The sequence below is a fragment of the Marmota marmota genome, unplaced genomic scaffold, assembly GCF_001458135.2.
Source record: "Marmota marmota marmota unplaced genomic scaffold, marMar, whole genome shotgun sequence".
NCBI classification, from domain to species: domain Eukaryota; kingdom Metazoa; phylum Chordata; class Mammalia; order Rodentia; family Sciuridae; genus Marmota; species Marmota marmota.
The window spans coordinates 8,962,597-8,976,314 of record NW_025999905.1 but is presented as its reverse complement, the minus strand read 5'-3'; the positions used below and the strand labels follow the sequence as shown (position 1 = coordinate 8,976,314).

General features: G+C 35.0%; 1 protein-coding gene across 2 annotated transcripts in view; it reads right to left on the bottom strand.

Annotated features, from left to right (window-relative positions):
- The window catches only part of Bzw2 (basic leucine zipper and W2 domains 2), a 55,610-nt gene that overhangs the window by 27,942 nt on the left and 13,950 nt on the right, over nt 1-13,718 (bottom strand). Inside the window, exons 1-3 of one of the 2 annotated variants that reach the window (XM_015498124.2) lie at nt 11,653-11,763; nt 8,936-9,000; nt 2,206-2,382 (exon numbers count right to left, since the gene is read on the bottom strand). In XM_015498124.2, the coding sequence (XP_015353610.1) occupies nt 2,206-2,382; nt 8,936-8,993 (235 nt within the window). In that variant the 5' untranslated portion in view covers nt 8,994-9,000; nt 11,653-11,763. Of the gene's footprint in view, nt 1-2,205; nt 2,383-8,935; nt 9,001-11,652; nt 11,764-13,718 lie in introns of those variants that run through there. The other variant, XM_015498125.2, reaches the window with a different exon arrangement.

Here is a 13,718-nt window from a genome sequence, read left to right as displayed (position 1 = left end):
GGGGGGGCTGGGAATGAGTCTCAGTGGCAAAGCACCTCTAGGTTCAATTCCCAGAACAATAAATAAATAAATAAATAATAAAAACAACAACAACAAAAAGCAAATCTCAAGAATGACAGAAAGATCAACAATGCAGCCTGGAGGTCACTCAGAGCTGAAAACACTACATATAGCTTTTTATACCCTGACTTGGATTATCTACAGTGGCAATGAGCAATCTGCATAAACAGTAACAACAACAAAATCTATATGATTGATTAATGCAATCATGTGGAACTTTGGTAAGAACCAGCTGAAGATTATTTTTGCATGGAGTTACCAGTGTATTCATAAAATATTTCATAATAAATGCAATAACTACAGCCAATAATCATATTAGAAAATCTTTGATTTTGCTAACAATTATAAATTGTGAAATATTTGTCATTTAACTGATTGATGAAGATCTAAAAAGGCTAACAACTCTCAGTTATCTAACACTGTTGAAAATGCATATAAGTACTTGTGATTTTCGACAAAATATTAACTATAGCATTCAATTTGATGGCTAATTTTCTCTCTCACATAGGGAAACACAAATAGATATAGATATTTCAACCCTTTAATCCATTAATCCTTTGCTATGTAAATAAAGATATAATTACATAATAGCACAAAGATGTGTACACAGACACTGATACCATTGTTGTTTACAATGTTGAAAACTGTAAATAATATTCTTTAATATCATTTTGGCTAGTAACACTCATGGGTGTGAAAGGCAATAATATATTGCTGAGTAAATGTAAATTCCCATGTATACCCTACATTCTGAGTATCACTGCATTCTCAAAAGTTTATGAGGTAAAGAGATTCTAGAAGAAAATTAAGCAAAATATCAACAATGATCATTTTGGGGTATTGGGAGTGGAACACAATGTATACAGTTTTTGAATTATCTAAAGTGATAATGAGCAATCTATGTAAACAGTAAGAACAATAAAACTGATTTAGTATGTGTTGAAAATCAGTAATGCAGGATAATAAGGGCCTGGTAATAAATAAGACCAAGCACCAAAACAAGTATTTGGAATAAGAGCTTAGAATAGGCTCCACCTCAAAGTGGGGGAATTGACACACCTTGTCTTGAAGTTGGCTTAAGCAGTGTTTCTCAGTGAGAGGCCCAGATGGCATTTAGGGCAGGGCAATTTTTCATTGTGTTGAAATATCTTTGCATAGCAGAATCCGAAGCATACCTGTCCCAACCCCAACTCTTTAATCAAAATACTTCCATACATTTGCAAATGTCCCCTAAACAATTGAAAACTGACCACAGGTAGTAATTTATGACTACTATACAAACTAATTACAACAACCAAGACCTAAGAATGACTTTGACAGGAAAAAAAAAAAAAAAACCAAGTGGTTAGGATACCTAAGTAAGCTTTTTGGTCAGCTGTGTAACACAGGATACAAATAGTATCCTGAAGCCTTTGCCTCAATTGCTCTGTTAGAAACAGCTTTTAGTGTGTGTGTGTGTGAGTGCTTTTTTTTTTTTTTTTTTTTTTTTTTTAACACCAGTCTTTAAGGGCTGGGAATGTAGCTCAGTTGTAGAGCACTTGCCTTAAACATGTGCAAGGCCCTGGCTTCAATCCCCAGTACTGCAAAACAATAAAAAGAAACTAGGCTTAAACTGTATTTCTTGGATATTTTATTACTTATGGATGAAATGGCATTAACTAAACCTTGAAAAATTGATTTTAAATTTGTTGACAGTTAACACTTCAATGTACTAAATAAAGGGATGATGTTCAAAAGAAAAGCTGCCATATGATAAACATGTGGTCTCATAAGTATACAAGAAGGATCCAGATGACATACACAAAGCTACACTCTTCTGTAGAAATTATCCTTCAGGGCCTCTACATTAACATTGAAGGATTAGGGACACATGGGACAGTTGGCTTTTAGTGAAAGAAAAGTAGCTGACAGTTGTAATGTCAAGAGAAAATTTCAGTTCTATGCATTTATTAGCGAGTTATCATTTCAAACCCACATTAATATCATTCCAAATTGTCATTTAGGTAAAAAACTGTAGACTCTTATTTGCATTTTAAAAATGAATTCTAATAAATGCAAGCTTATAGGATTTTACAAAGAAATATTAAAATAGAATTAAAACATATATACATATATTATAAAAAGATGTTATAACACATGGCTTACCAAGCATACTGCCTGCCACCAGGATATCAAAGAGTGTGTCTGCATAGCGACGATAATCTAATCTTGAGCCAGTTGAGTCCAGAAATTTGGCTACAGCTTCAAGGTCATCACCAGCTTCATTAAGCCCCTGGACAAGTGTATCCCTGAAGACCGTGGGTTCGAATTTCTCTTTTTCATCTAAAATTGAAAATCCATTAAATTATCCCTTTATATATACACATTATATTCCCCAAGGTGTTTTACACATATTCTCTTTGTCCATTATTCTTTATTTAGTGTGATTATTTAGAAATTAAAGGGCAATTTAAGTTTTTCTATTAGAATCCCATGTTCTTAAACCCCTTGTTTAAACATTTACTCAAGCAAATAATGCATTTCTGTTCAAAGGGGCCACAAGAATATTTCAATTATCTAATATATAATAAAATTAATGATTGTTCATTTGTCATTTGTAGGCTAAGCCAATAAAATCTATTAACTTTAATCAGAGGAAAAAAATAAAGAGTGTAACAACTGCAACTTAAATTGCTGTTTCACCTTAGACCAAGAAAGAAAATGATCCAGAGAAACACCAAAGAATTTATAAGAATAAAAATAAAAAGCAAAGATTGAGAAGGAAGAAATGAATAGGAATATCTCCTTTATAAGACAAATTACTCTAGAATATAAATTCTTCAATAAATGTTATTAGCTATAGATGTATAATACTGCCTCAGAGCAGAGGGTTTAAACTTTTTGGTCTCTTCACCCCTTGATACTCTTAAACAGCACTGAGAATTAAAAAGAGCTTTCTGTTCATGAAGGTTATATCTGTGGATACTTATTTTACTAGAAAATAGAAAACTAGAATGTTTATTAGGCAAAAAAAGTACTGAGAAGAATGGTATTGTTTTACACTCTTGCAAATCCTTTTAACAACTGATTAATAGTAGATGGACAGATGCTTACACCTACTGAGTTCAATCTACTGCAACATTACATACTGTATAGACTCTATAAACTCCACTGCAAACTCAGAGAACATCAAAAGAGTTTAATATCTCAATATTGTAACTAACAGTTCTGATTTGTAGATCCTCTGAAAGGACTTTAGAAGACTTAAAGGAATATAGATATTGTATAATTTTTTATTCTGAGCAAACATTGAGAAGAAAAATCTAAAACAACCCCAAAGGCTTTTATTTACAGGCATAAATGAACTGCTGCAGGGAACGAGGTGGGTGAGCACAGAGAATCTGCCAGGAAGGGAAAGGATTGGCAGGAGTTTTGGCCTAGACACTAAAGATACTTCTTGTGAAAGGTGGATTTTAAGTCAGATGGAGGAGGAGACAAACTAGAGATGGAAGGGGAGGGAATAATACTTTAAAAATTTACAAGTAAAAATGAGTTCTTAAAATAAAAAAAATAACAAAAAAGTGAAAAACTCAATGGAAGAATTAAAAGAGAAAGCTTAGAATATCTGTCAGAAAACTCGGGAATGATATTGGCTAAATTATATTGCTATATTGTGTGCATGTATGAATATATAACGATGAATCCCACCATTATGTACAATTATAATGTACCAATAAAATATGGGGGGGGGGAAAGAAACAACATATATATAACAGAGGCCTAGAAAATAGAAGAGAAAAATGTTAAGAGCAGATCAGTCAAATATTCACATAAGTATGGTGAAAAGATAGAATAAAAAAACTGTAAAGGAAGTTATTTTTAGAAAGCGTCACAGAATTGAAGAATGCAAGTTTCCAAATAAAGGGCTTTTTAAGTGTCCAGTACAGTGATTGAAAAGGGAACCATACCAGGTAAGTTCATTATCACGAATTTACAGAATACTGGGAACAGAGCAACCATCAGGAGATTATGGGCAAAACAAACCAACAACAACAAGCCACACAGAAAGTAATAAGAAATAGAGTGACAAGAATTACTCAACAATTCATGACATATCAGAAAGCAGAAGAAACTTGTTCAAAAGTCTGAAGAAAAAGAGCTTCCAACATAGAATTGTAGTGTTTAGCTAATTGTAGTGTTTAGCTACTAATCAAGAGTAAGAACAAAGTGAATGTATACTGAAACATTCAAGCTTCCAAAATAGAGAATGACTAGGGAATAAGTTGTGAAAAACAAACAAAAACAAATAGTACTGTTGAGGATAATGGTGAAAGGACATTTCAAACACATCAAGCTCCACAGCTGACCTAGAGTTTATCAATGTGATATGACATACAAATCCCTCCACTAGCCTCTCATTGTTAGAATTCTGAAGTGTCTTGTAAGAAGAGATTTACACAACAGGAAAGGTAAAGGCTGCCTAGTTTTCATTTTCGTTTTTCTTTTACAGTGTAGAGGGTGGAATCCAGGAATTGACACATGCTCTGTATATGATATACCACTGAGCTACACTCCCAGCCAAAGGCTGACTACTTTTAATTATTTAATTCAGAAAATATGTTAAAAAAAAATCAAATAACAGTTGAGCTGTGAACAGCATGCACAAAGTCATAATAATATGAATCCTAAACATAAGTCTAACTGAAATTATGATAAAGAGGTATGAGCTGGGTGTGGACAGTGAGAAAGCAGAATCCTCAAATTCTTTAGTAGGAAGTACATATTTAACACTTCCAACAGAAAAATCAAGAAATAGCTATAAAGAATGCTGTTTGACTACATGAATGTAAATCTCAAAAGTAGCAGTTAAAAAGGTTCAAAGAGTTCCCCTGGGGAGGAGCAGGCCCTGCTGTTGTTAGAACTTGCCTTGCAGAACCGTTTGACTATTTAAATGATGTGCTTGCATAATTTTAATAAAATTAAAACTACATGTAAAAACCAAACTGTCCGGTTTGCATAGACTGACTACTACATGTAACAGAAGGATGGGTTATCAGTGGTTAACAAAACTTACATCAGCATTAGAGCCAGAGAAGAATGGCATTCGCAGTACCAGTCAGAGCCACGGGTGTGAGATGCCATAAAGACATACACAAACGAACAGAACAATATTCATCACACATGAGATAAAAAGTCCTTTTGATGCCATAAGCAAAACATCATGCAGCCAAGAACACAAATGTTGACAGCAGAAAAAAATAAATAAAATTTGGTTCCTGTGTTGGACAGTGGGGATACATAAGAGGTCTAAAGAAACATTTTTTTTTTAATATTTAATTTTTAGTTGTAGTTGGACACAATACCTTTATTTTATTTATTTATTTGTATGTGGTGCTGAGGATCGAACCCAGGGCCTCACACGTACTAGGCGAGTGCTCCGATGCTGAGCCACAACCCTAGCCCCTAGAAAAACACATTATATAGAGCTGGAAGAGAGGAAAACTGTATCTCTAAGCAAGAAGAACCCATTAGCAAGCAAATAAAACTTCACTTCTTATTCAGGATCTAACTAAAAAGCAATTCTCCTTCCTCTTAGGAGAAAGATGTTTTCTTTCCTATATTATAAGAATACTGGAAGTGAAAAGACCACAGCCTGTTTATTAAGTCTTGTGGCCAGCTTCCAAAATGAACTGAGGCCATCCCCACAATGACACAACATGTTTGGACGTTGACTCAGGTGGTAGATCAGATTTTGATGGTTTGAAAATTACAAATTGAGGCATATTGGGTAATATATGTTGGTAAATAAGGAAAAACTTAGGCTAGGCCAAGAATCCATGTGGAAGAACTTGTTTTGAATTTAAGAGACAACTTAAAAACTTGTGTTTATAAAAAGGCCATAATCGTCCCATTCTAATTTTCCAAAAGAATTGCCAAGGAAGAAAAATAAAAGGAAGATAATATATCATGGCCAAGGACATTCCAACAGTGAGCAATAATGCATTAAGTCAAAATGACTATTTATAGCTTGGAAACCTTAAAAACTTAGGATGGCATGATGGGACTAATAATTCTTTTGCACACCCCCAAAATCTCTCACCTACAAAGATAGTCTCTATCAAGAGAGACAGAAACTCCTATAGAAGAAAATGTCAAGAACACTAATGGAAGTTTGGGGAAACAAGACAACATTTTAACCAAAGATTTCCTTTCATCTGAAACAACAGGATATTGTGTAGTTTTTATTTCATTTGAGGACAAACTAGCAGCAATACTTTAAAAATCCTAACAAAAATATATCATTGCCTCTTTTGGTTTCCATTTGGCAGTTCAAACCTTTCCTGAAGTAGGAAGTATATAATTAGGGTCTCAAATTTATACTGTGTTGGTGAATCACAAATATGACACTGAGGAGGAGTTAGTCATAATGGCCCTTTCGCTGACAGAAAAACAGGCCTATTCCTGATGCTCAAATATGCCTGTAAGTTTTCTGACTGTATTACTTATTATAAGAGCTACAGTAACTGGTTAATAAAGCATTTGTCTAACCTGTTAATGAAGTGATTAATAATACAACCTACATCCCTTCCCAAAAGTCACCGAAGCATAGTAAACAAGTAAAAAAAAAAAAAAATCATGTATTTTCTAATTATATACAAATATTTCAAGATTTATAGGTATACTCGATTAGTTATTAATATACTTATCATAAATCTCTTTTTTTTGGCAGTGCTGGGGATCAAACCCAGGACCCCACATATGCTAGACAACTGCTCTGCTACTATGTTAAACCCCAATCCTATAAATCTAATTGTGATTGAAACCCAGTAGCACAAAGCTAAAGTCTGAGGGACAAGCCTGAGAACATTGTCACTTGGATGCCTGCATTTGTTCCTCTTTTTTTTTCCTCTTAATTTCACCAATTTTATCTAGTTTCTACAAGATCCTACAAGTCATAGTAGAAAATATAAATTTGGAGAGCATATGATGTATTTCATAGAAGAGGGTATAAATGGGTCCTGTGTGATGTGCTCTACCATATTGTTTATATTTGCATTAGGCAACAATTCTTTTTTTTTTTTTTAAACTAACTTGGCATGCAAGAGCATTATCTTTGTTAGGAAAAGTTTCAAGGTAATGATAAACCTTTGAAAGAGAGACTATCAAATGTCCTTGAGATAGCCCTTGTAGTTTCCCCCACTCACCCCTATGAAACTACTAACCATTTATATGAAGTCAATCCCATGATAAAGGCAAAGAAAAGCCAAGGCACAATAAATTATCAGTAGGCAATTTAGTATGAAGAGCAGAAAATGAGGTTGACACAATTTTATTTTTCCCAGTCAGCAGTTTGGCACAAAATGGCTCAAGTGTTGTTTAAATCCTCAACAGACCTGAGTTATGTAAGTCCAGATCAACTGACAAATAATATATGTCTCTCAGTATCTCTCCCTGAGTACTCTTGCTGCACAATCTTGACCACCCGATGAATCAGAGGCAAACTTGTTCAGAATTAGAGAAAACCTTTGTGGCTCCACGCTGCAGGCGGACGGCAAGGGCCAGCTTACTGATGGAGTCAGGGCTGCAGTTGTGCAATAGTTCTTGGGCTTTCCTGGCTCTAGAGCTCAGTTACAGTGAATCAGCGTCACGCTCATCACGCAGCTTGAGCTGGAGATCCAGGTCTGAGATTAGCACATACCCTCAGCAGGCGGGCAACAGCAAACCTCTCTGTGCCTCACAGTTGGGCTTAGATTAACTGGTGTCACATTACTGGGCTCCACAAAACCTTCACTATAATAAGGTTTCTAAACTATATCGCTCATGACTGTTAAACTCCTTTTGAAATCATCTGCATCTTTTTTTTTTTTTTTCTTTAAGACTGTTTAAATAAGGAGACAATAAATGCATGCTGGTCAGCACCTCATGTTTGTTATTTGCTTCCAGATTCCTCAGTGGGGAAATGCAGTAAGACATTAGATGAAAAATAAACGCAGGTGGCATAGCCTATATCTGAACTCATTCAGCTTATGGGTTAAGCCAGGAATCAAAATAAAAGGGCACACAGTGGGTCATCAATGAAACAATTCAGCACTCAGAGATCACTGAGTGGGACTATACTTCAAGGCTGTTTATCTTCATACAGGATACTTCCTTAAATACTTCTCAGCCATCCCTCTCAATATTAGTTAGCTTAATAATTCACCTCGTGTTTCCTCTTTGAGTTTCAGTTCAACTGTCTTTATATTCAAGGACATAATTGCATAAAAATTACTAAATGCAAAATATATAACATAATTGTATAAACCCATGTATTTGTGTAAAATATAACTGTAAAATAACAATTCATGTAATTGTGCAACTGACAATGTAAAATCATGTTAAAATAGTCTTTACACAGGAAGAGCAGTAAGATGAATAGCAGATAAAAAAGAAATTTTATCTGTCACTGTCAAACTGTATCTATTACTTTTCTACTCACAATAAAAGAGATTTGAAAATACTATGAATTTAGAGGAATTTAGGACAGTAGATCTAATTTGACTTCCTAAATTCTGAGAAAGCAAAAAACTCAACATCTCTTTCTGTAACTCACTTTTCTCTCGGTATTACCTTTGCTATCAATATTTTCTCAAAACAACAAAACAAACAAAACCCAAATACAAATGCTGATGTTAAAAACAGTCAAGTATATCAACTTCCCTCAAGCTAAATAACTTGTCCAACAAACATCTAGGAAACTGGTAATTCTATAGCTTGACTGCAGAACTTCAGATTCTACATTTAGAGCACGTTAGTGAAATTTGTGAGATTAAGTGGAAGCACAAAACATTGAATTCTTCTCCAATCTGATAGTTTGATTAGAACTTTAAACACACATAAACACAACACAGCCTACCCCTTTTCCGAGTTTTGAACCGCTGGCCTGTTAGCACTGGCTTCTGATGCTTATTCATAAAATTTCTGAAAAACAAAATAAAGGTTATATATTTTAAATAAACAGTTCACACATTTTTATATATGGCTAATGAACATATGTTCTAAGTCAATCAAAAAATGAACATCTTTTAAAAATAATTGGACTAGGCAAATTTTTAATGTTTACCAATACCAGCTGTTTTCAAAGGACACAGGGAAAACAACCACATGTCAACTTTGGCAAAGGTTAGACTCAATACCATACTTTTGAGGAGCATACAGTGAGTTATCTATAAATATTATATGTATATAACCTATGGTCCATCAATTCCTTTCCTAGGAATTTATCCTGCAGCTATACCACACAAGAATGCCAACATATGTGTATATGTAAAAGTATTTAGTTGTGGTATTGCTGGATTCATTGTGTGTGTGTGGGGGGGTGTCAAATGACCATAAATATGAAGTCTGATTAGACAAGACCTAAGTTAGCCACTACATGAAACATTAGGCAGCTTTACAAAAGAATGCATTCAATTTCTAGCCCTGGCTGTGTCTCTGATTACATATGTATGTTAAATCCACATCTCTTCCTATCACTCAATGAGTTTCAGCCACACTGCCCTACTGTTGATAAGGTTCTATTTCTAAGGCTCTGCACCTGTCTTTTCAGGAAGCATCTTCCCCAGCTGTCCACATGGCTTACCTACTGCATTCATTCAAACACCTCATTTCAGAGAGGCCTCCTTAACTATTTTTTTTTTAAATATTTATTTTTTAGTTGTAGATGGACACAATATCTTTATTTTATTTATTTATTTTTATGTGGTGATGAGGATGGAACCCAGGGCCTCCCACGTGCTAGGCAAGTACTCTACCGCTGAGCCACAACTCCAGCCCCCTCCCTAACTATTCTGACAAACATGGCCTCTTGTCACTCTCAAATCTTTACCTAGTTTTTTTCTCCCTTCCTAACCTTTAGCATTATCTGCCATTTTATTATTATCTGTTTGTGGTCTGCTTCCCCCATGAAAGTTAACGTCAATGAGCTAGGAGTCACGTAGGTTTTTACTCAATAATATATCTTTAACACCTAAAAAGCTAACAAAGTTTAGCTTTTAATGAATGCTTCTCAAATACACTGCTCTGCTGATATGGAAGGATGATTCAGGCATAATGATACTGGGGAAAAAAAACAGACCCCCCCCAAAAAGAATGGAATGTATAATTTTATTTGATTAAAAAAGGGATAAACAGAATATGTGCTTTTCTAAACAAGGAAATTTTGAGAAGGATTAAAAAATATGTAAAACTTGCTGCAAAATACCTCTTAACAATTGAGAATAACCATGCTGGTATTAATATTATACACTAAAATATATCTGTATTGCTTAAATTATGAAAGCCAAACAAGATAAAAGGTACTATATTCAAGCAGATTATCTCATCTTTCAGAGTTTTAAAAACATGGAAAAATCTTTATTCTGTTTATTAAACAAACCTTCCATTCCAGGGCTCGGGTGTACGTAGCTCTGTGGCAGAGCACTTGTTTACCATGCTGGGGGCCCTGGCTGGATCCTCAGCACCAACAACAAAGTAAAACAAAATACCAATCTGCCATGGAAAAGTTCTAATCAATCATTATTTTAAAAGTGAAACCAATTACAAAAGCATTAACAATGCAAAAGTAAATTCAAGTTTTACCATTTGAATTGAGAGAAATTTGATCATTTCTATGAACTAAAATGAACTTAATAGCGCATGCCTGGAGAAACAAAAGGTGACTAAAGCAGAATCCACACCCTCAAGGAATTTAGTGGGAGAGATAAAATCCAAACCTTCAAAACACAATGCAACCCTTGAAACAGAAGTACAGACCAGAACCAGGGTAGAGACAGTGACTGATTGCAGCTCAAATATGGGGCAAGAGCTACATATCGAAACACAGGGAAAACAACTTAATTGATAAAATCTCATTTCATTTGATGAATGTTGGAAATTGTTTCTAATCCATTATTTATGTTCACTGTAAAACTCATTCAGAAATTTCCCTGTTGGCATTTTCAGAATTTACTGTGGATCAACAAACATTTAATTGGTGCAAAATTGATGTCATTGTGTAAGTAGTTCCCTCCTTGTCTCTGTATCTCCCAAACATAATATTCAGAATGTATTCTTGTTTTATTTTATTTTTTAAAAAGGGCAACATCAAAAATCTGTCAAGAGTTTGGTTCTCATTCAAAGCCAAAAATAGAGCCCAAATAGCTTGAAACGTCTTCAGCAGGCAAACATTCAAGGAGCTGCTCTCTGCCGAAGATGTTTTGTTTCATAATTAATTTTAAAGCAATTTTAAGCATGAACCATATCTAAAATTTTTATTTTTAGTCTAGGTTATAAACTCATGGATTTCTCTGTAAGTAAGTCCATATTTGTACCTTGTTTCTATCTTTCTCTGTTAATGGATAATTATCAACATACTATGAGAGAAGTACTCTATTTAAAAAATCCTTAGCTTTTTTTATACCTACTTCAGTTCTAAATAAAAAAGTTCCTCTTCAGGGCCCAGTTATGGGGACTTATTTTCTACATCCTCAATATAGTTTATATAGAAAATAATATAATAAAATATAAACAGATATATATGCAAAATTTGACATAAAAACCACCATATAAAACTAACAAAACCCCAAAACTCACCCACTTAGTGAAAGACTAAATGAAGGTATTCTCTTCACCAAGAGTATCTATGGTTTAGCTGTTACTATTTGGAGCAGAGACACAGCTTTCCTCTAAATTTAGCTCCATGCTACAGTATAATCTGCTCAGTAAGGGTCAGCCTTTATAAGGTCCTTGCTGAGCCCTTATCAGAGAGAGCCCTGGCCTAAGATAGAAGCAAGGGCATTTTGAGCAGAAAATGGTGCTAACTTAAACCTGGGAAAGTAACAAAGAAACAGTAATAAAGACAATTCTATAGCTCACTGTAAAACGATTACATGTATTACTTTGCATTATAATTTGAAATCAACTAACTTTTCCCCTTCTAACAAAATGGAACAGCTCTATGGTTTAATACTATTAAAACTTGTATGCAGAATGTCAAACAAAATAGATTTAAGATTTCACAGGTCATCTAAGAGACTATCTCTTGGATATCACACAAGAAAAAAGAGAACCATAAAACACTTAACTGATTCAATAATTCAAAATTTGGAAACTAGTCATTATTGAATTAAAAACCTCCTTTTCTGGGGGAAAAATCCTTTTAAAGTCAATGTTGTAGGGTTTAATGAGAAGGTTTTCAAGTCTGACATGTTTCATATATTTCACCCCACCTAATTACACTAATCAATCCTCTAACCATCCTAGTGTCCACTGTAGATTCCATTCTTTAACTCAGAACTACACCCTGGGCCCAGGTGTGACAAGGGGGCAAGCAGCCTAGATACTAAACCTACTAGTTTTCCCAGCCCACTTGAAATGGACTGAAAACTTGGATGTTGACTATTCTGTCTTGACTGGTATTCTTGTTTCTTTAATTCTCTCAGTATTGGAAGGAGCTGATTTACCAGAGAAGGACTCAGTCTTCCTGTTGTCCCTACAAGGGAGTGATTGTTCTTATCCAGTGATCCAAAGGTGTGGTCTTATGCTCTATTTTTAACTCTTCTTCTGGTTTAGCTCATCTTTAGACTATGAGACACTGCCTTACATGATATGCTATACTACCAATGTATTGAATATGTAGTATGAACATAATAATCACATTATTTAACCTCAGTCTTATGAATATATATATAGTCAAAAGCAGAGGTCACAACATTTGTGTGTGTGTGTGTGTTGAGAGCCACAGTTTAGTTGGAATGACGCCTGGCATTTTGCTAGAGGGAATGGTTGAAAGGTGACCCTGCTCCAGGATTAGGGCGGATCCTCCAGGAATAGGAGGACTCCTGCTGGGATTAGGGCGGATCCTGCTGCCTTGGGCACCCACTACTTTGGAGTTCCCCTGGAGTTCTCAGGGGGTTCTGGGAGAATTGGCGCGTGGAGCCCAGTGGAGGGAGTGTACTCCCGGGAAGTGTGTGTGCAGGTGAGAGTTCGGGAATAAAGAGTTGCTGTTTGAACTTACAAGGCTTTGTGCCCAGCCAGACTGCGGCATGTGTGTGTGTGTGAGAGAGAGGACAAAAAGAAAATACTTTAGGCTCTGTGGGCTATATAGTTTCTGTTCCAACTACTTGATTCTGCTGGTCTGACAACAGCCATAGACAATATGCAAACAGACAGTAATGGCTGTATGCCAATAAAATTTTATTAACAAAACAGACAGTGGTCCACACTGGCTCCACAGGTCAGTTTGCAGACCTCTCTTCTATAGCAGGGTATCCAATAGAACTGGACTTGATAATGGAATTTTTCTGTATTTGCATAGTCGAATATGGTAACCATAAGTCACATTTGGCCATTGAGCACTTGAACTGTGGCTAGTATGACTGAGGAGATTAATGTTTAATTCTATTTCACTTTATTAGTTGAAACTTAAATAGTCAATGTGCCTGATATCTACCATGTTGGGTACTGCACTTATGAAGTTATCCTTCCATCCCCTAATACTTAATTTGATAAAAAAGTAAAAATAGGGGCTGGGGCTGAGTGGTAAAGCACTCTCCTGGCACACATGAGGCACCGGGTTCAATCCTTGGCACCACATAAAAATAAATAAATAAAATAAAGATATTGTGTCCATCTACAACTAAAAAATAAATATTTAAAAA